The sequence below is a fragment of the Malus domestica genome, chromosome 15 (assembly GCF_042453785.1).
Source record: "Malus domestica chromosome 15, GDT2T_hap1".
Lineage (NCBI taxonomy): Eukaryota > Viridiplantae > Streptophyta > Magnoliopsida > Rosales > Rosaceae > Malus > Malus domestica.
Genome location: NC_091675.1, coordinates 203,277 through 222,192, shown reverse-complemented (window position 1 = coordinate 222,192; position 18,916 = coordinate 203,277). Strand labels below are relative to the sequence as shown.

The following is an 18,916-nucleotide window of genomic DNA, read 5'->3' as shown; positions in this document are numbered from 1 at the left end:
ATCGATATTATCGCGATATTTGGCCGAAAAGCATTCGGATACCACTTTTAATATCGCCATCCCGAAAAACCGATAATATCGGCGATATTTCGCCGATATTATCGGCATTTTCTTCCATGCACTATACTAATATGATTAATAACTAATTAAACTAACAATTCAATTAATCAATCAATAATCAAGAATTCAACTTTTACCGTAAACAACAATTTCATTCATCAATACTCATAGAATTCATATTGATTATCACTAATCAATAATCATATTAGTGTATTATCCTATAATTCTATATTAATTAAATAAAAATAATCAATTAGAATTTGAAATAATATAAATTTAGAAAATAAAAAATTTACCTGAAATTTGGGAAAGCGCGGCTGGCATGGCGTTTTGATGCTTTCTAGGATTGTGGCACAGTGGCACACACTTGAAAATTGAAGGGACTTGTCATTTGGGAAATGTGGAATGGGTTGGATGGGAAAGGCGACCAGTGGTCACCATTCAATATTTTAATTTTTTTTTTTCAAATAGCAAGTAAAACGATGCCGTTTTACTTGTAAAATTAAAAAACAGAAGCCCAGCATTGCTCGCGGGGAGCAACTCAGCAATATGAACAAACAGAACAACCACCATGTTTTCCAGTTTCCGGCCTCACCAGAGGGGCTTAGGACTCGCTCCTAGGCATGTTTTCTGATGAGCAGAAAGGCGGTTGCAGCTCCTCGTCCCTATGTAGCTTCGCCACTGGTTAGGGCTATCATGATTCATGCATGAATATATGATGGGTGAATCCCTGGTAATTTCTTACACGATCCGTTAACACGACACGTAAACGATACGAAAATAACGAGTTTTTGGTCAACACGATAACTAATTGGATCATTATTGGGTCACAAGATAATAACCCATTAATAATGGGTTCTGAACAGGTTTACATGGGAGTGACACGTGAGTAACCTGTTTCGACACGATAAGAAAAAAAATTATTTTGATGATTTTAATTTTTTTAACTACTAAAAAAAACTTACTATAAAATACAATAGATATAATGAACATGTATATATTGTTTATTAATTATTATTCTATATAAATTTTAAAATCTAAGTTTTATTTATTTATTTATTTTTATAGTATACTATAGGCAAAGATTGAGATTAAAAATCATAAAACACATTAAAAATAAAAATATCAAGTAATTTAAAAATACCAAACACATTAAAAAATTATAATAATTAATTTACATGTGCGAAAAATATGAAAAAAATATGCAAACGCTCGTAGTCGCATCCTATACGCTTTGAGGATGTGTATATGATCTTTTGAATTTTTAAAACCATACAAACTCTCATGAATAATATTTTTAAGGGAGTTCAAAATAAACAAAATTCATAATCATTAATGTACAAGTCTGAAAGATGTAAAAGCATAATAAACATTCATAAATGTTTAGACGATGGTTACATGGTCGTTCAAATTTTTAAAACCTTCCAAATCTCATGAACGGTGCTTTTTATTTGAGTGCAAAATTATTAATAATTATTGTAGAAGTGTGAAAAATGTAATCACTTGTAATGAAAAGTTTTACAACTTTCATGAAGGGGTCAACTCCGAAATTTAGTATGTATATACTAATTTAGTATTATGTTTTACATTTTTTTGGGTCAAACTATGTGTAGACATCGAAATTTCGTAAATAAATGTTGACCGATAAATCAAAGTGTCAACGCTCATGTATTACATAAATTTTACACGTAGCGTGTGACTCAACGAAAATTGAAATAAGTTGGAAAAGTCATCAAATAGGACACGTGTCAACACCTGGCAGAAATGACTTATTTCATCTGGGATATTATATTCAAAATTAGGCCTTGGAAAATTCTATAAATACAAGCCCATTTCATTCATTTTAGAGGAACCAATCCATATGACACCTTGAAGCTCTGAAGCTCTGAAACTCCGAAGCTCTTAAGCATCCAGGTTCCCGAAGAATCAAGAAAGCCTTCTTCGTTCTTCGTTCATCGTTCTTCCAAGATCAAGCCCCGACGGCCCTTGAAGAAAGTGTTCTTCGTTCATCGTTCTTCCAAGATCAAGCCCCAACGGCCCTTTGGATCAACAATCATCCACCAATTCAAGATCAAGCCCCGACGGCCCTTGAAGAAAGTGTTCTTCGTTCTTCGTTCATCGTTCTTCCAAGATCAAGCCCCGACGGCCCTTGGATCAACCATCAACCAATTCAAGATCAAGCCCCGACGGCCCTTGAAGAAAGCACCATCGTTCATCATCTGTTCATCCAAGATCAAGCCCCAACGGCCCTTTGGATCAACAACGTCGACAAATCCACACATCCAACTGTTCTTCAAGATCAAGCCCAAAAGCCCTTGAAGATCCGTTCATCACTGTTCTTCAAGATCAAGCCCAAAAGCCCTTGGAGATCCGTTCATCACTGTTCTTCAAAGATCAAGCCCAAAAGCCCCTTTTAAGATCCGCTCAAATCCACCTTCAAGATCAAGTCCACGGCCCTTGAAGAACGTTCATCCTTAGATCAAGCCCAACGGCCCTTTGGATCAATCACACATCCACAAATACACACCTTACGGAGATCGAATCAGATGATCAAATTTAAGAGAGATTGTAACCCAAAATCATCAAATACAAATATTTGTTTGTGCACGTTGTTCTTGTCTCTTTCGTTTCAGGAATTTTCCGTGTTCACACTATGTTTTTCATTTTCATTTTTATTGATTTACAATATATTTTTCTTAATGTGTAACAGGTTGAGTCATATTACCTAATAATATTAATGGGTTGATTTTGGGTCGGGTCATATTACCAGTTACTTTAACATGTATTACAGGACACGACCCGTTAAGCTATCGGGTATGATACAAAAACGACGCGAACACGAGAAACACGACACGAATGCCATATCAGAGTGATGATTAACAAATAATTTAAAGACAAATTATCGGCAATATTTATTAATTTGATATTATTTTATTATAAAAAATTAGTATATAAAGAGTGACCTCAAACTAATAAGGCTTGTGTGCTTGTGAGTCTTGTGAAACTAAGCTTGTGTGCTTGCGAGTTGTGTGAGTGACGAGGATTCACCGATAGAGGAACCAATTAGGCATAAGGTGGGAAAGTTGTTTAATGAATTCAAAGTCGAAAGTAGAATCTTTTTACCAGAGTTGGGTTGGCTGCGTTGCTTTGCATGTTAATTATATGTATGTATTTTTTGTGTAAGAAGACGTGGGAGAGCAGAATTCATTAGTGGTTGACCAACATATTTTTTGAGGTGTGTTATCCACACACTCTATTTTACTTTTTACACATCCTTTATTAATTTATATCCGTTGATTTTCTTCAATTCATCTGATCCGACGGCCGAAAATTAGAAGGGTGTGTGAAAAGTAAAATAGGATATATGAAAAGTAAAATGAGATGTGTGAATATCACATCCCTATTTCTTATAGCTAGAGCCTTGTCCGTTTGCTACCTTACCCAGCCCAAGTGCCAACCTGCATGATCCATATATATACTGACATTATTTTCTGTAATTAATATAATTAATATTGCAGAGTAATATATAGTATACTAATTAATGAAATTAAGAGAATTTTCCCTAAATTTAAGAGCATGTCAATGCATGTGATACGTGTAACATTATTTGTATCATTTTAGAGAAATTTTACAAATAATAGTACAACTAAATGATAAGTGTAGTATTTTTATAAATTTAATTATCAAAAGAAAAAAGAAAGAGAGAAGAACTTTCACTAGCTTAATGAATTATGACGTTATAATATATATATATATATATCCTGGCAACCTTAACGCAGCTATAGCACGTAGGTAGGTACGTATTCAAATTGTTAACTGAGCGAGCCTTACCCTTGAGATGTTTCTTTGAAGCCCTCCTCTTGTTTCTTGTTTCCCTATCATTGGCCACCACTTGATACTAAAAGGAATATGCTCTTTTTAACTTCCTACACGCGTCTCTTTAATTTTATCTCTACTGTTTTTGTTTGATCTTATGGTTATATAAAATAAAAAATAAAAAAAAGATGTGCGAAATGTTAAAAGAGTGTGAAAATTATTTCCTTTAAAAAAAATGCTAAAAGTTATAACATGACCGAGTTATGACTGGAATTAGGGACCCAAACGGGCAAAATCCCTTACCATTTTCAGAGAATGTCATTTAGATTCAATGCTTCAAGAGAATATTACAAGTGATTGAATTATATGGGACTAGGAAGAGGGTGCAAAACAAAAACCCCTTGCACCTTGACTATTTCACCAAATTCAAATGGACACAAGCTTTTTAAACTCAGATGGTTCCACCAAATTCAGTCCTTAAAAGCTCATAATCTCCATTGAAAAGGAGTGAAAAGTATTTGGAATTTTTGTCGGCACCTTCTCAAGAATCCTCAAGCTTAAGAAAAATGAGGGACATTGCATGTGCTTATAAGAAGCATGTCTACTTTGCCATTGATGTTCTAGTGGAATTCCAACTGTCTTTCAATAACCTCTCGAACTTACTAACTAGGCTGAGAATTTGACTGAACTGATATTCTTATAAGTACAACCACTATTTCAATCTCAAGTTATTAATAAATGTAGCACTAGTACCACAAGTGCTCAAAGTTTAGAAGAAGAAGAAGAAGAAGCTGCAAGCTGAATGAGATCCTTCCTGAGAATCTTGCCAGATGGATTCTTAGGCACGGAATCTATAAATGCCACCCTCCTAATTCTCTTGTACGGAGCCACCTGCTTGCCCACAAACTCCATCACTCCGCTCTCCGTTAAACTGCTTCCGGCATTTCTTACCACATATGCCATTGGATACTGTCCAACCTTTTCATCTGGAAATCTGACAACCATAATAGATAGATACATACATACATGTACACATTAATCACCAAATACTGGACAGAAAACAGCTGATCGAGATTACTTTGTCATAAACTATTGCAGCATCCGGGGTGATGAATCAATTATTAGGGAAAAATGGAGAGCTAATGAAGGGGTGCATGGGCTTACGGTATAACAGCAGCATCAGCAATTTCAGGGTGCGTGAGAAGCAAAGCCTCCAGTTCCGCAGGGGGCACCTAAGAACAAAATAAATGGTTTTTTTGTTTCTCTTCCAATAATATATACAGCAAATTGACGAATATCATTGTGCCACGTGTGTGAGGGATTCTCACCTGATATCCTTTATATTTAATGAGCTCCTTCAACCTATCTACTACAAAAATAAATCCGTCCTCATCGATGTAGCACAAGTCTCCGGTTCTCAACCACCCTTTTGAATCAAGTGTCGATGCAGTCGCTTCTGCGTTACTAAAATATCCTGAAAATACAGTTGTACCCAACAATATATTATAAACTAATTCACAAATTCACGTACAATAATGTTCAATTTACAAAAGATGATGCAAATATACAATTCTATTATTTTTGTGGCATCATCATCCACTACCGGAGTGATTTAATTACAATTCTATTAACATTTCTGGATCATGATCAACCGTTCGCATTATTAGTAAGTAATGTTAATGAAACTACACTTTTTCAACTATATTTGTAAATTATAAGATGAGTCACTAATAAAAAAATAAATACGACAATCATGTCTTAAAATTACAAAATATAATTTAAATTGAGGGTCTTTCATTTCTTAGTAGCATTAGTCACGTTACCATTCAAATGAACAACAAAAGAAAAATATTGAAAAAAAAAACACCAAAAGAAAAAGAAAAATGTAAGGCAAACAGTCAGCGGATGTAAACAAAAAACTTAAAGAATTTTCTTTCATCGGAAAAATTAGTAGGCTAATTGTATTGAAAGCGTAGACAAACCTTTCATGATCGTGGGACCTTTGAGCCAGAGCTCTCCCGTCTTATTCGTCGCTAGTGGATGACCGCTGTCCGGATCCACAATCATAGCTTCCATGCTCGCCGACAACAGCCCCGCCGTACCGTACTTGCGACTCTCCTCCAGTGAATCCGTTGACGCTCCGACTCCTGTCGATTCCGTCAATCCGTAACCCTGAAGAATTGACACCATCGGATACTTCTCCAAGAACCCCTCGATCACTTCCTTGCTCAGCGGGGCCCCACCCGATAACACCCACCTCAACGAACTCAGATCGTACTTGGCCTTCACCTGGTCGGCGGCGTTAATCAGCGCCACCAGTATGGGAGGCACCAGCGGCAGATAGCTGACACGGTTCCTCTGGATGGACAAAAGCATGTCATGCATCTCGAACTTAGAGAGCACGACAATCGTCGATCCGGAGGCAAGTAGGCCCGTCGCGAACGCCACCAAACCATAGATGTGGAACATGGGAACCGTGCAGAGGAACGTTTGGTGGTGGTTATCGTCCGAATAGAACCGGCCGATAACGGTCTGGACCATTGCTATCAGATTCCTGTGAGACGACACCACGCCTTTACTCGCCCCCGTCGTGCCCGACGAGTAAAGCAGCGTCGCCGTGTCGTCCTGGATGATTGCTTCCCTCGATTTCAACCCATCATGTTTTTTAATCGCCATCATCTTTCCCAAGGTATTCACAATACTTTTATTATCAATGGGCGCATCAATTTCGTCATTGATGAGGACGATGGGGAGAGGAATTGGACCGGCGAGTTTGGGGATGAGCTGGCGAGTAGTGAAGGCGAGCACCGGTTTGGAATCGGCGATTTGCTTGGCGATTTCTCGAGTAGTGTTGAGGGGGTTGGTGGTTGTTATGATCGCGCCCAGCGACATCACGGCCAGGCAGACGACCGGGAAGAAGATGGAGTTCGGGGACAGGAGGAGGACGACGTGGCCCTTTCGGATGCCCATGTCAGAGAGCGAAGAGGCAACTGAACGGACGGCATCCCATAATTGAACGTAGGTGAGTTGTTGGCCGGTGGAGCCGTCGATGAAGGCCACGTTGCCACGGTGGGCCTGAGAGGAAATGAAGGTTGTGATGTCGAGGGAGTCGTTGGGCGGGAGTGGTATGGACCTGCGCTTGCTGTAGAATACCGAATTGGAACTGCAGAAGCCGCTTCTGGCGTCGACCGTCGGAGTGTTGGCCATCGTGCCGTTGAATTTGACTGACGATTGGATGAGATTGTTTTGTTTTGGTTTTTCGCTGCAAGACTCATGGGCTTTTTATATTCAGTGGAGCTCCTCTGTCGGTCCAATATATGGCCTTTGACTGATTGCGTAGCCTCTATAAAGAGTTTGGTCAAACTCAAACATCATCTCATGGGGGTATTTTGGGCACACGTGTTCCACACTTGTTCATTTTGTAATGTGACTGGGATCTTCATTGCATAAACTGAGTTTTTCGTTTGGGTAAAGGTCCTGACTCCTTAGCGCCACACCATAGGTCCTGACTCCTTAGCGCCACACCATACATATGGCTGGTTTTATAGAGATTCAGATTCTATCCATTAATTAAGGAATTTTACATTTTATTTAGAATTTGTTTTATCATGCCGGAAAAAAAGAAAAAAAAAAAAACAATGGTCAAAATAGCATTATCTTTTATTATTGTTATTGATACTCTAAAATTCTCATTTTACATTCCAAATTTTTCATATTTATAAAGAAAAATACATTTGTGAATAACGTAGAATATGATTTTTGGAGTGCCAATAACACTTTCCTTATTTTATGATAAGTATTTCATTAATCAAATAAGCGAAAAACATCATTAATATGGAGTACAATATGATTACAAACGTAACAAAACCTTGCATCACTTTCTAGTGAACTTGCAAAAGACGACGGCCCTTTGGCAAATAAGCGCTGCTATGAGCAATCACGAACATTCGAACCAGACTAATTTCAAATACTAAGTTGGACTGGTTTAGAATAAACTAAGATGAACTAACTTAGTTATTTGTCAGCTTCTCTACCTGCAAAGCCATCTCGAAATTTTCTGGCAGTGGGTGGATTTTGAATTTTAGGGTTGGATTTTGTTGTTGTTATTGTTTTGCGCTTTTTCTTTTCTTTTCTTTTCTTTTCTTTTTATAATAATTTTGATAGTTGGATTTTGAGGTTTAGGCAGCTGGTGGGGCTTTGTTTCAGATATGAGCAGTGGGCAAACGGTGTTGCATAGGAACTCTTGTAGATGACGCAACGTGTAGACAATGCAATAGGCAAACGAAGCAGGTTTGGGACGGGACTAGCAATCTCATACATATTGGGGGTCCTCACTATGACTACCTAACGAAAGACTTAGTCGGTGCAAGTCCGGCTTAGTCTCATTAATGATAATCCTTGTTCGCACAAAACACTAGCTAGCAATCCCGGCTAAGCTAGTCCAATCCAATGAAGTTTAGTGAGGACAAACAAACGTCCCCTAAAAACCTCATTTTACACTATTCGCGTGTATGTTTCTTATAATTAAACAAAGTTTTGAGTGAAATGAGATTTTTAGAATGTCAATAACGATTTCATATCAATATTAAAAAGAATAACATAAATTACACATTAAATGTTAATATAATACAAAAATAAATAAACTCTTGGGTTAATCGTTGTGTGAGTACTTTCTAAAAAGTCTCTTCCACTTTCTTTTTATATTATCCGTTGTTATGGGTAGAGGTGACAAATCAATCTATTGAGTTGTCAATGGTACCCATTAAAAACCATTTAATTTGACTTTACTTTACACTATCATCACCACCACTACCAATATCACATTTATTAACAATCTAATGGATTCATTTGTCACCTTAGTTATGGGTGATGAAATGTATGTGGTCACTCATATCATTGATTAATTCATTGAATTTCATATTATCATACTATATTGTGTGCTCTTATGACATTTTGACTTTTGAGATAGTCATTGTGTGTCTTATCTTAAATTCTCACTTGTATCAAAGATTTTTTGTTGTTAGGGAGTCAGATCCCCCTTATGGCTTGATTTTCTGTGTTATGTGGTCCTTCTCAACTGTTTAGTGGTGGCTTCGCCTTCCCCTGGCGGCCTTGGCTCTTGGGTGCAGCAGACTTGCACTAGTTGCAGGTGGTGATGGGTCAATGGATTGGTTTTAATTATTTTAGTTTATTTTCATTATTTTAATTATTTTAATTTAGTCCTGGTCTTCTTATAAAATTGCTCTCTGGGGTTCCTAGGTCTTCTTAGGTTTCACTAGGAGAAGTGACTGCTTCGTCTACAACGATGACACCGAGTTACCTTGATTCCATGTTCGTAGTTATGGGGACATATGTCTCCTACTGATACTATATGGATGTTGGTCCAACTAATCCAATTTGTTAGAGACATTCTTTGCCGGTGGTTTAGACTGAGTTGCATCGTGTGGAAAGGACTATGGAAGAAATGGTCGAAAGCTTTGCCGCACGGTTGGTGCTCACTGCACGAAATGGTTGAAAGCTTTGTAACCAATCAGTTTAGTTGGTTGAAGACCCCCTGAGTTGCATATTTTGTTCCAAGATAGTTCGGAATTTGTTTATGTATTGACATTTGAGAATAGGTCCTTTAGGTTGTGCGTGACACTATTTTTCCTTTATACCGGAGTGAAATTTCCGACAAGGTTTTATCGAGACCCAATATGCACTCTATTCTCAGTTTGCTTGTATTCTGAATTTGCTTTCAATGAATTATTGTACTTCTCTTTAAAAAAAAAAAAAAAAGGGCGCCATCAAGTATATTTGAAAAGTATGATAAAAATCCCTAAAAATAAATTTAATTTGATAAAAGAAATAAACTCTTTAAAAGATGCAAGCAAAATAAAACTTTGGTTTTCCTATGGGCCTGTCCTGGGTTTTCTTCGTAGTAGTTCCGATCCATACTTCATTTCATAGAAATCCTCAAAACGGCTTTATTTTATTACAATACTGTTTCAATTGCATTCACTTAATAATACTGTTTCAAAAACTAGGATTTTATCTAAGTTGGGCTTGCAGAAGAACTAGTCAAGCGAAGCCCACAATGGGAAGTAGCCTTGTCATCATGAGAAGCAAAAGTGGGTAGAGTTGTCATCGGGTCTGGAGCATTTCTTAATTGAGGGAGATCTCATTTTGGAGTCTAGGGCTAGCTCAGAAAGAGAAAGAGAAAGAGAAAGAGAAAGAGAGAGTGACCGGCGAAGATGGGAGGAGGACACGGCGAGGGCATAACGTATAAGGGAATCACGGTGCATCAGCCAAAGCGGTGGCACACCCTCACCGGCAAAGGCATGTGTGCTGTGATGTGGTAAACTCCGTCTACTCTGCCTATTTCATCCGTACATTAGCGTTGGTCAAATTTCTGCCATGTTGGATCTGCGTGCCTTTTTGTTTTAATCTTTTTTTTGGGTACACTTTCTAATGTTTTCGGAATTTCATGTTAAGGCACCGATTGTTAGGAACTTAGACCTGAAAATGCTAACAGGTAGAAACTGCATTTCATTCACTTGAATGTTGGGGTTCTTTCAAATACGAGTGGGGATCGATTGGTTAGGAACTTAGACATGAAAATGCTAACAGGAAGAAATTAGAATGCACTTTAATGTTGGGATTCGAGTTGGGGATTGTGGCTGTTTAATATAATGGAGCTGAAATATCAACAAATTCGTCTTGCTCGAGATTGAATTTTGGGATTTCCTATTATGGCCAACATTGGTTGTTGACTGGCGTATATAAAGCTATAGTATCACACATTACTTCGTTTTTTTTTCTTTCTTTCAATCCGTAAGCTTCTGACCGGTTTAAGGTTGCCTTGGTGCTTGGCGTTAACTCTTGAGCATAGAGGACAATGGTGTAACTGAATGTATATCGTTGGAATCATGCAATTTGGGATAAAGTTCAAGTTTGAACCTTGGAGAGGTTTACTATTGGTGTAAACCTCAGTCCCTGCATTGATATATTGCAGATTGAATGTATTATTCACTTTCTAAGTTTACTACTAACTTTTACTTATTTTTCTATTGAAATATTGCTTTGTGTATTTTTTTTTCCTTGGTGCATTTCCGTGAAGCTTACTGTTTTTTTCCTCAAAATTTTGATGCATCAGGTTTTGGGTACTGTACAGGGCCAAGAAGGATGGTCCTGTAGTTTTGGTATGTGCTTCTCTTGTTTCACTTTTCTTTGCAATTTGATATACTCAAGTTACTCACTTTCTTAATATGTTTTTTAGGGTTGGAGACACCCCTGGGAGGGCCACGAGGATCATCATTAGGTACCGTTTATCCTTCTTTGTCTCAGCTAAAGATACTTGGCTAAGTTATCATATATACTCATATGATCCACTGTACTTTGTTTGCTTTATGTGATACTTTTCATTCTTTGATCAGTTGTGATGTTCGGGGAGTTGGGTTTGAACTTATGAACTCCTATTTAGAGTAGAGCTCTGGCTACCGACTGGGTCTGATCAGTTGTAACCATGCTTACACACTATTGATCGATGTTTATATGCCTTTCATTTTAGAATTATGGCCTAGACTTAGTAGTTAATATGTGTTTGAATGAAGTAAATTGCAAACACATGGATCATGATGCCAAGTTTGGCTTGGTTTGATTTATGCTTGTTGAAACTCTGCTTCCTCCATGGTTTTCATTTGAAGAAAGGGGCCAGTAATTGAGTAAGTCCATGAGCTCGTGGACCAGTGCCTGTTATCTTTGTTTGCTTTCATTTAAGGCTCTCAATTTTTTTTGGGTGTTCTCAAACAGACTTTATAGTTTCAGTAACTAATTTTTCGCATAGAAGGAAATGTCGGTAGAAAGAAATAATTGAAACGAGGCTTTATTGTATTGTTGCAGGTTTCCTGTGGAAGAGCCAAGAGTTGATATCATAAAGGGCTTATTAGGCGGGATACTAGTGTAAGTGTCATGTGGAGCATCTGTCTTGATTTCGGTTTAATAAAGTGATTGTGAAGAAAAATATTGTGATATGAATGATGTTGATGACATCAAACTCCGTTTCAAAATGTTATATTTATGATGCTTGTATTTTTTACACACCTTGTGAAGTTGAAACTACTTCCCTTTTTCGTTCCATTTTTCTTGCGCTTTAATTGTTTTAATTTTTCTGCAACTCATCTTGAAATCCCCCTGGAGGTGGAAAAATAAATCATATACTTGTACGTAAATAAGTTGCATGAAATGTAGAACTACAATTACACTACATATTGGATCTTTGAAGCGGGAAAAGAGAGTTTATTGTAAATAATCAAAGAACTGGTAACACCACAGTTACTGGATCCCGGTAGGGGAGCCTGACAAAAAATGAATGAATCGTGACATCTTGGTTTGCAATTGCCGAGGAGGGTATTAAGTTCCAACAGATGATCAACTGAATTAATGAATGGGTTAATTGAGCTAGTTAATTGTTAAGTATATTGAGAAGGGCAACTCTGGTGTCAATCAAACGTCTAAACATGCAGTCTAACTCAGCTTCAAGGTCTTGAATGGCAATCTCGACAGCGTCCAATCTTTTGTTCGCACTTTGAAGCGCCGTCGCATCGCATGCATCGTACACTCGTTGGCGGCCACTCACACGCATAAACTTGGACATGAACTGGAAGGAAGCCGATGATTTCTGCTCCAGCCATGGTACGGAAATCAGGGACAAAAGAGTCTCCACAATTGAAACGGAAGTCGCCCTCACTTGACTGAGCACGTCTACAACTACCATAAGGTTGTGGTCCGTATATACTTGTGAAGAATTAGTATTGGACTTGTTCCTTATTCCTTTGAGAGATTTCAAGCACTTGAGCGTCTCCTTCTTTAGCTTCTTCCTGTAGCAGTTGTAGGCTGCAATCCTGTTACTTTTGTCCGCTTCTCCGCTGCTGCTTCCTCGGCGCAACATGGATTGAAGGTCTTGGAGATGTTCTTTCACGACCAAAAGAACGTCTTTGGAAATGCCGCACACATCCAGCATTCTTAGAGACGCTTCTGACACTTGATGAACCCATTTCTCCTGTTCGATGTCGTTGATGAGAGCTTGTTGGATCACCGGGGAGTGGAGAAGGTTATTGGCAGAGTTGTGTAGGTCTCTGAGAGCTTCAAAATTTGGGCATGCCATGGCCATTAATTCCTTCTGAAATTAATTGGATTTTATATGTAATTGAATGAGTTGATGGACAAATATGAGCGGCCAGATCAAGGGTATGTCAATTGTTGAAGAGTTTGTGGAGTGGAGATATAGGTAGACAGATATATGCAAACTTGGTGATACGGTCTTGTATATATAGCTGGGGACTTTCATTAGCCTGAATATTTGGATTTGATAAAAAACTTGAGGAAGTATAGCAGGAAGAATCGTTTTGACGATCAGTACGTACGGACTTGTGGAATTGTTTAGTTTAATTGGCAACATACGCAGACAGCTAAGGCTCTATTTGATTAAGGGAGAGCAAGAACAACAAGAGCAGAGCAATAGGTAGGAGTAATTTGACAGGACGAAGCTTCCTTCCATGCATATTCCATTTCAGATATAGATTAACATTAATCAATACAAAGTGAGGATATGTTACAGGTAGGTAAGGCAACAAATATGTTAAAGATAGATATTGTCATTGGTGATTAGACCACCGATAAGGCTGATCATACCATACATACAGGATACATGATACACGATACATGCAGGAGGACGAGAAGAGGGTGCCAGGCTGGTTCTGATTGGGAGAAAGCAGACATGAATATTAATACACAAAGATATTAGGCACTAATGGGCTTAATTAAATCAATTAATTAAACAAATATATATTTCTTAATGTTCTTAAGACTGGCTTAAATGATATCATCACTAGTTGTTTATATATTACAAGTGTGCATATGCTTTTTCGTGTCTCCATATACGACATAGTACTCAACACAACTACTGATATATTTATGTGTAGATATGTTTGAACGTGAGACCAAATCATTCCACAGTTGGGCAAGTTAAAACAAGAGAGCTTCTAAGAAGTTCAAGTGAAACTTCACGGATATTCAGATACACACATGCAGCTCCTCCAATTCGATCGTGCATCTGTACCACAATAATACAGATGTGTGCATGATGGAGCTGCATACGACACTCGTATATAAGAATGAACTGCCAATGACATTAATCACGTAATGCACAGATGAATACACGATAACTTCATATACAATATAATGTGCATGCTTACGTCATGTACATTGTGATAATGATATATGGTATATGGTTATGGTCGTCCAAAAAGCCCATAAGCACGCCAATGGAAACCTAACCTCACCTTAATATCAAATTCAAAACAAACTTAAAGCCTCATCTCCTACTCCTAAATCCTCACCCATATACAATTAGTGATGATATCTTTTAACAAAGAAAAGGGAAAGGGATGGGATGGGCTCCTGAATCCGCGCCCATATATATACTCTTCCAAATCAATGAGAAAATTAACAAAAAAACGACAAATAATGAATGAATGGATGCATGGATGGATGGCATGTCGAACACGTGGGCGCAACCCAAGCAACAACATTCCAATTCCAATGCTTTATCATTTTATGGTGTCGTTTCTTTGAAACTTTGAAACTTCGAAACTTTGAAGCAGAGATAGAAGAATCGAAAAACTTGTTCAATCAAAAATCCAAGTGAAAAACGGGTCTTCCAGTAAAAATTTCTAGAGAAAAAACACCCAAACAAAATATAAACAATTCATAGTTCTCAGCCCGCCACGATTCGTATTTTCGACTCTTTATTTATTTATTTATTTTCCCCATAAAATTGAATCAACTTTTCATTTTCCCGCTAATCTAGTATCTGAAGAAAAATAAACAAAAATAAAACTTCTTAATTTCGAAAGAAATAGCTGAATTTTTATCCAACAGATAACGGAAAACAAGAGGGAGAGGAGGAGAAAGAGGGAGAGACACAAAAACGAACCCCAGCCAACCCAACCCAGCCCAAGCCATGGCTTCCGCCACCAACCCCTTGCTCTCTTCCAACTTCTTCGGAACCACCACAATCCTCCACTATCCTCCCACCCCTAAAACCACCTCTAAATCCAAATCATCCCTCCCAATTCCCCTGCCCTTCTTCTCCCAGCGAAAGCTTTTCGCCACCAAAAACATCTTCAACTCTGAACCCGATTCACAGCCATTCAAATCCGCAACTTCCCAAGCCACTTTAGCCGCCTTGCTCTTCTCTTCTCTCACCCCACAACCCGGCCTAGCCATAGACAACACGCCCACTCCCACTCCGCCACCTGTGCTCCAAGCCCAGCCTTCCAAACCCAACGCCGCCTCTCCTTTCTCCCAAAACCTCCTCCTCAACGCCCCTAAGCCCCAATCCCAGGTCGCCACTGACCTCCCCGAAGGCAGCCAATGGCGCTACAGCGAGTTCCTCAACGCCGTCAAGAAGGGCAAGGTCGAGAGAGTCAGGTTCGTCAAAGACGGTTCTGCCCTTCAGCTCACTGCCGTCGATGGGCGCCGCGCCTCCGTCGTTGTCCCCAACGACCCTGACCTCATCGACATTTTGGCCATGAACGGCGTCGATATTTCCGTCTCCGAAGGCGATTCGGGAGGTGGCCTATTCAATTTCATCGGCAATTTGTTGTTCCCAATCTTGGCCTTTGCCGGATTGTTCCTTCTTTTTCGGCGAGCTGGAGGAGGCCCAGGAGGGCCGGGCGGGCTGGGCGGCCCCATGGATTTCGGAAGGTCCAAGTCCAAATTCCAAGAAGTTCCAGAGACGGGGGTGACTTTCTCCGATGTAGCTGGAGCTGACCAAGCAAAATTGGAGCTGCAGGAGGTGGTGGATTTCTTGAAGAACCCAGACAAGTACACCGCCCTCGGTGCCAAAATCCCAAAAGGATGTCTTTTGGTGGGTCCACCTGGTACCGGCAAGACCCTTCTGGCTCGCGCCGTGGCCGGAGAGGCTGGGACGCCGTTTTTCTCGTGCGCGGCTTCCGAGTTCGTGGAGTTGTTTGTGGGAGTGGGGGCGTCGAGAGTGCGTCGAGAAGGCCAAGTCGAAAGCGCCGTGCATTGTGTTCATTGATGAGATAGATGCGGTGGGGAGGCAGAGAGGCGCGGGGATGGGCGGCGGGAATGATGAGAGGGAGCAGACTATTAATCAGCTGCTGACGGAGATGGATGGGTTTTCTGGTAATTCCGGTGTGATAGTTTTGGCGGCAACCAACAGGCCGGATGTTCTTGACTCGGCGTTGTTGAGGCCCGGAAGGTTTGACCGACAGGTGACCGTCGACAGGCCTGATGTTGCTGGCAGAGTTAAAATACTGCAGGTGAGTAACTAATGCCTGGTATGAGTACTAGGCTAGTAGCTTAAGCAATTATTTTCTGTAAATTGCATTTTATGCATGCTTGTAAACCGTTTTAGTTTGCACGTTTGTTCGAGTTTAAGTGTGGTTTGAAGATGTTTTGCTAGAATTGTACATTCCACATTCTCTCAAGTCTCAGCTGAAGCATTTTTTATTGGCAGGTGCACTCTAGAGGGAAGGCGCTTGCTAAGGATGTGGACTTTGACAAAATTGCGAGGAGAACACCTGGTTTCACGGGCGCCGATCTGCAGAACCTGATGAACGAGGCTGCCATTCTCGCAGCCAGACGTGACCTCAAAGAAATAAGTAAAGATGAGATCGCCGATGCTCTGGAGCGGATCATTGCTGGACCAGAGAAGAAAAATGCTGTTGTCTCTGAAGAGAAGAAGAAATTAGTCGCCTACCATGGTATATACATAGAACAAGACCAGTTCTCCCCTCATATCCGATGTTAACTTGTGATTTTGCTATCATCCGATGTTAACCATGGTTTATTCATCTATTACGTGACTTGTACAGAGGCGGGGCATGCTCTTGTTGGTGCATTGATGCCGGAATATGATCCTGTTGCTAAGATATCCATCATCCCTCGTGGCCAAGCTGGCGGTCTCACCTTCTTCGCTCCAAGTGAAGAGAGACTTGAGTCTGGACTGTACAGTAGAAGCTACCTGGAGAATCAAATGGCTGTTGCCCTCGGTGGAAGGTCAGTTATTCGAACTCTTCGTTTTAAACTGCTTTCAAACAGTCTATTCATTCTTCCCTTTTGCATTTGAGCTGTGTTGAAGATTGTGTGGGAACTTGTGTTCTGAACCCGGTCTCCATTTTGTTGCAGGGTTGCGGAAGAAGTTATCTTTGGTCAGGAGAATGTGACAACAGGGGCATCAAGCGACTTCATGCAAGTTTCAAGGGTGGCAAGGCAGATGGTTGAGAGATTTGGGTTCAGCAAAAAGATTGGACAAATTGCGGTGGGTGCCTCTGGTGGCAATCCCTTCTTAGGGCAACAGGTACTATAATCAATTACTTACCGTAGTTTATTCACTGTTTCATCATATGCATATGGGATGCAAGAGAAGTGATGGAAAATGTATGTTTGAATTTGCAGATGTCGTCCCAAAAGGACTACTCCATGGCAACCGCTGATATTGTGGATGGAGAGGTTAGGGAATTGGTAGAGACAGCTTATTCGAGGGCCACACAGATCATCACAACTCACATTGATATCCTCCACAAGCTTGCCCAGCTCCTCATAGAGAAGGAAACTGTTGATGGTGAAGAATTCATGAGCCTCTTCATTGATGGAAAGGCCGAGCTATACGTTGGATAGTTGGATAGACGCTAGACTCGAGCAAATTCATGTATTAACTATCCCTCGGTGACATCATAAAAATGATGCATCACAAGTTTCATATACACAAGTACACGTTACGAACCAATTAGTTATCCAACGAAAAATTAGAGGAAAAGAATGGCGCGGTAGTTGATACACAAGATACAAGCATCTCCCTCTACCTACATATTGCACACGTCTGGACTGATACAACTTTCTCCTACCCCATTATACTTGATAACCCTACACTTCTGTTACAAGTTACAACAGCTGGAGCAACTTCAATGCAACAAAAAAAAAATTACAGAGCATTTCAGGATCCTCTTCTCTCCTATCATCTCCCTCTGCGACGTCTTTTTTTCTTCGAGGCCAGCAGCCTCATTCAGCATGTCGGCTGCATCCTTGTGCATGTCTAGCTTGGCAAGAGCAACTGCCTGCATGTAAAGGAGAAAACAAATCATTGCATTCATGTGGGGAAAAGGCAAGAAGACTTGCATCAGGTTTATTTTGCAACGGAGCAACTGTTACAACAAGGTCCTTGATATTTGGTCGCTCCCTGGGTTCATATTGCAAACATCGTGAGGCAAGATCAAAGACCACAGTTGCTTCTTCAGTTGAAAATTTTCCCTCCAGATGTGAATCCATTAAGAGAAGAGTGTTTTTCCACGAATCATATCAATAGCCTGCATCAACACAAACATCAATTCTAAGGAGATTCTGTTTTTCCACGAATCATATCATATCACTGCTCCGGCTCCGGCTGCATCGGCTCGACCGTTGGACGGTTGAGGAGTGCGGTTGGTGGTGGCGGTGGAGCTGAAGGTGTCCAAGCGGTGGTGCTGGAGTGGTGTTGACGTGCATGTATAAAAGACGACTCGCAGCACCCCACAACTCGGCCGAGTTGACTCAGTGCCGCTTTCTTTTCCTTGGCAATGGCAATGGCATTGCTAATTTGCTTGCCTGCCTGCCTTCTCTCCCTCTCTGTCTGCACTGGTAAAACCTCTCTCTCCCTGTTTCCACCTACAGTTGAATTGTCCTTTCCATATCATCAAAGGCATTTTGGTACCATTTGGTACGTGGGATGAGACGGTACGGAACGAGACGAGCCGTTCCGTCTCACGTTTGGTGTGCCTAAAAACTGATTTTTCGTTCCACCTCTTCCCCTAGAACGACCCGTTCCACATCCGTGGAACATAAATTTATAATATTTTATGACAAAATTTCTCCATATCTTTTTTAATATTTACATTATCCGTTCCGTCCTGTTCCGTCCCATCTTGTTCTGTCCCGTTCCGTATGCGTACCAAACGGTACATTTGGTAATTATCGCTTCGCATCCAGCAGACCA

The 18,916-nt window shown here is 40.1% G+C and overlaps 2 protein-coding genes, 1 long non-coding RNA gene and 1 pseudogene across 3 annotated transcripts; 2 read left to right on the top strand and 2 right to left on the bottom strand.

Annotated features, from left to right (window-relative positions):
* Window positions 1–4,181: 4,181 nt before the first annotated feature.
* LOC103450322 (peroxisomal OPC-8:0-CoA ligase 1-like) lies at window positions 4,182–7,191 on the bottom strand. The gene is made up of 4 exons (XM_008389654.4): window positions 5,859–7,191; window positions 5,205–5,350; window positions 5,041–5,108; window positions 4,182–4,870 (listed from the first exon to the last, which is right to left on the bottom strand). The coding sequence occupies exons 1-4, from the start codon at window positions 7,081–7,083 to the stop codon at window positions 4,639–4,641; spliced, it is 1,671 nt and encodes a 556-aa protein (XP_008387876.1). The 5' UTR covers window positions 7,084–7,191; the 3' UTR covers window positions 4,182–4,638.
* Window positions 7,192–9,875: 2,684 nt separating this feature from the next.
* Window positions 9,876–11,994, top strand: LOC114821690 (uncharacterized). The gene is made up of 4 exons (XR_003769426.2): window positions 9,876–10,213; window positions 11,012–11,057; window positions 11,135–11,176; window positions 11,758–11,994. It is a non-coding gene; the product is annotated as an uncharacterized lncRNA (long non-coding RNA).
* Window positions 11,995–12,319: 325 nt separating this feature from the next.
* On the bottom strand, window positions 12,320–13,027 carry LOC103450548 (uncharacterized). Its single transcript, XM_008389917.4, has one exon. It carries the CDS (start codon window positions 13,025–13,027, stop codon window positions 12,320–12,322), a length of 708 nt encoding a protein of 235 aa, XP_008388139.1.
* Window positions 13,028–14,684: 1,657 nt separating this feature from the next.
* LOC103450324 (ATP-dependent zinc metalloprotease FTSH, chloroplastic-like) lies at window positions 14,685–17,729 on the top strand (annotated as a pseudogene).
* Window positions 17,730–18,916: the final 1,187 nt, after the last annotated feature.

Coding starts and splice junctions, on each gene's coding strand:
- LOC103450548 (XM_008389917.4), bottom strand. CDS start 13,027: ATGGCCATGGCATGCCCAAATTTTGAAGCTCTCAGAGACCTACACAAC.
- LOC103450322 (XM_008389654.4), bottom strand. CDS start 7,083: ATGGCCAACACTCCGACGGTCGACGCCAGAAGCGGCTTCTGCAGTTCC. Junction 5,351..5,858: donor AGGTCCCACGATCATGAAAG/GTTTGTCTACGC, acceptor CTGTATTTTCAG/GATATTTTAGTAACGCAGAA. Junction 5,109..5,204: donor TTAAATATAAAGGATATCAG/GTGAGAATCCCT, acceptor TTTTGTTCTTAG/GTGCCCCCTGCGGAACTGGA.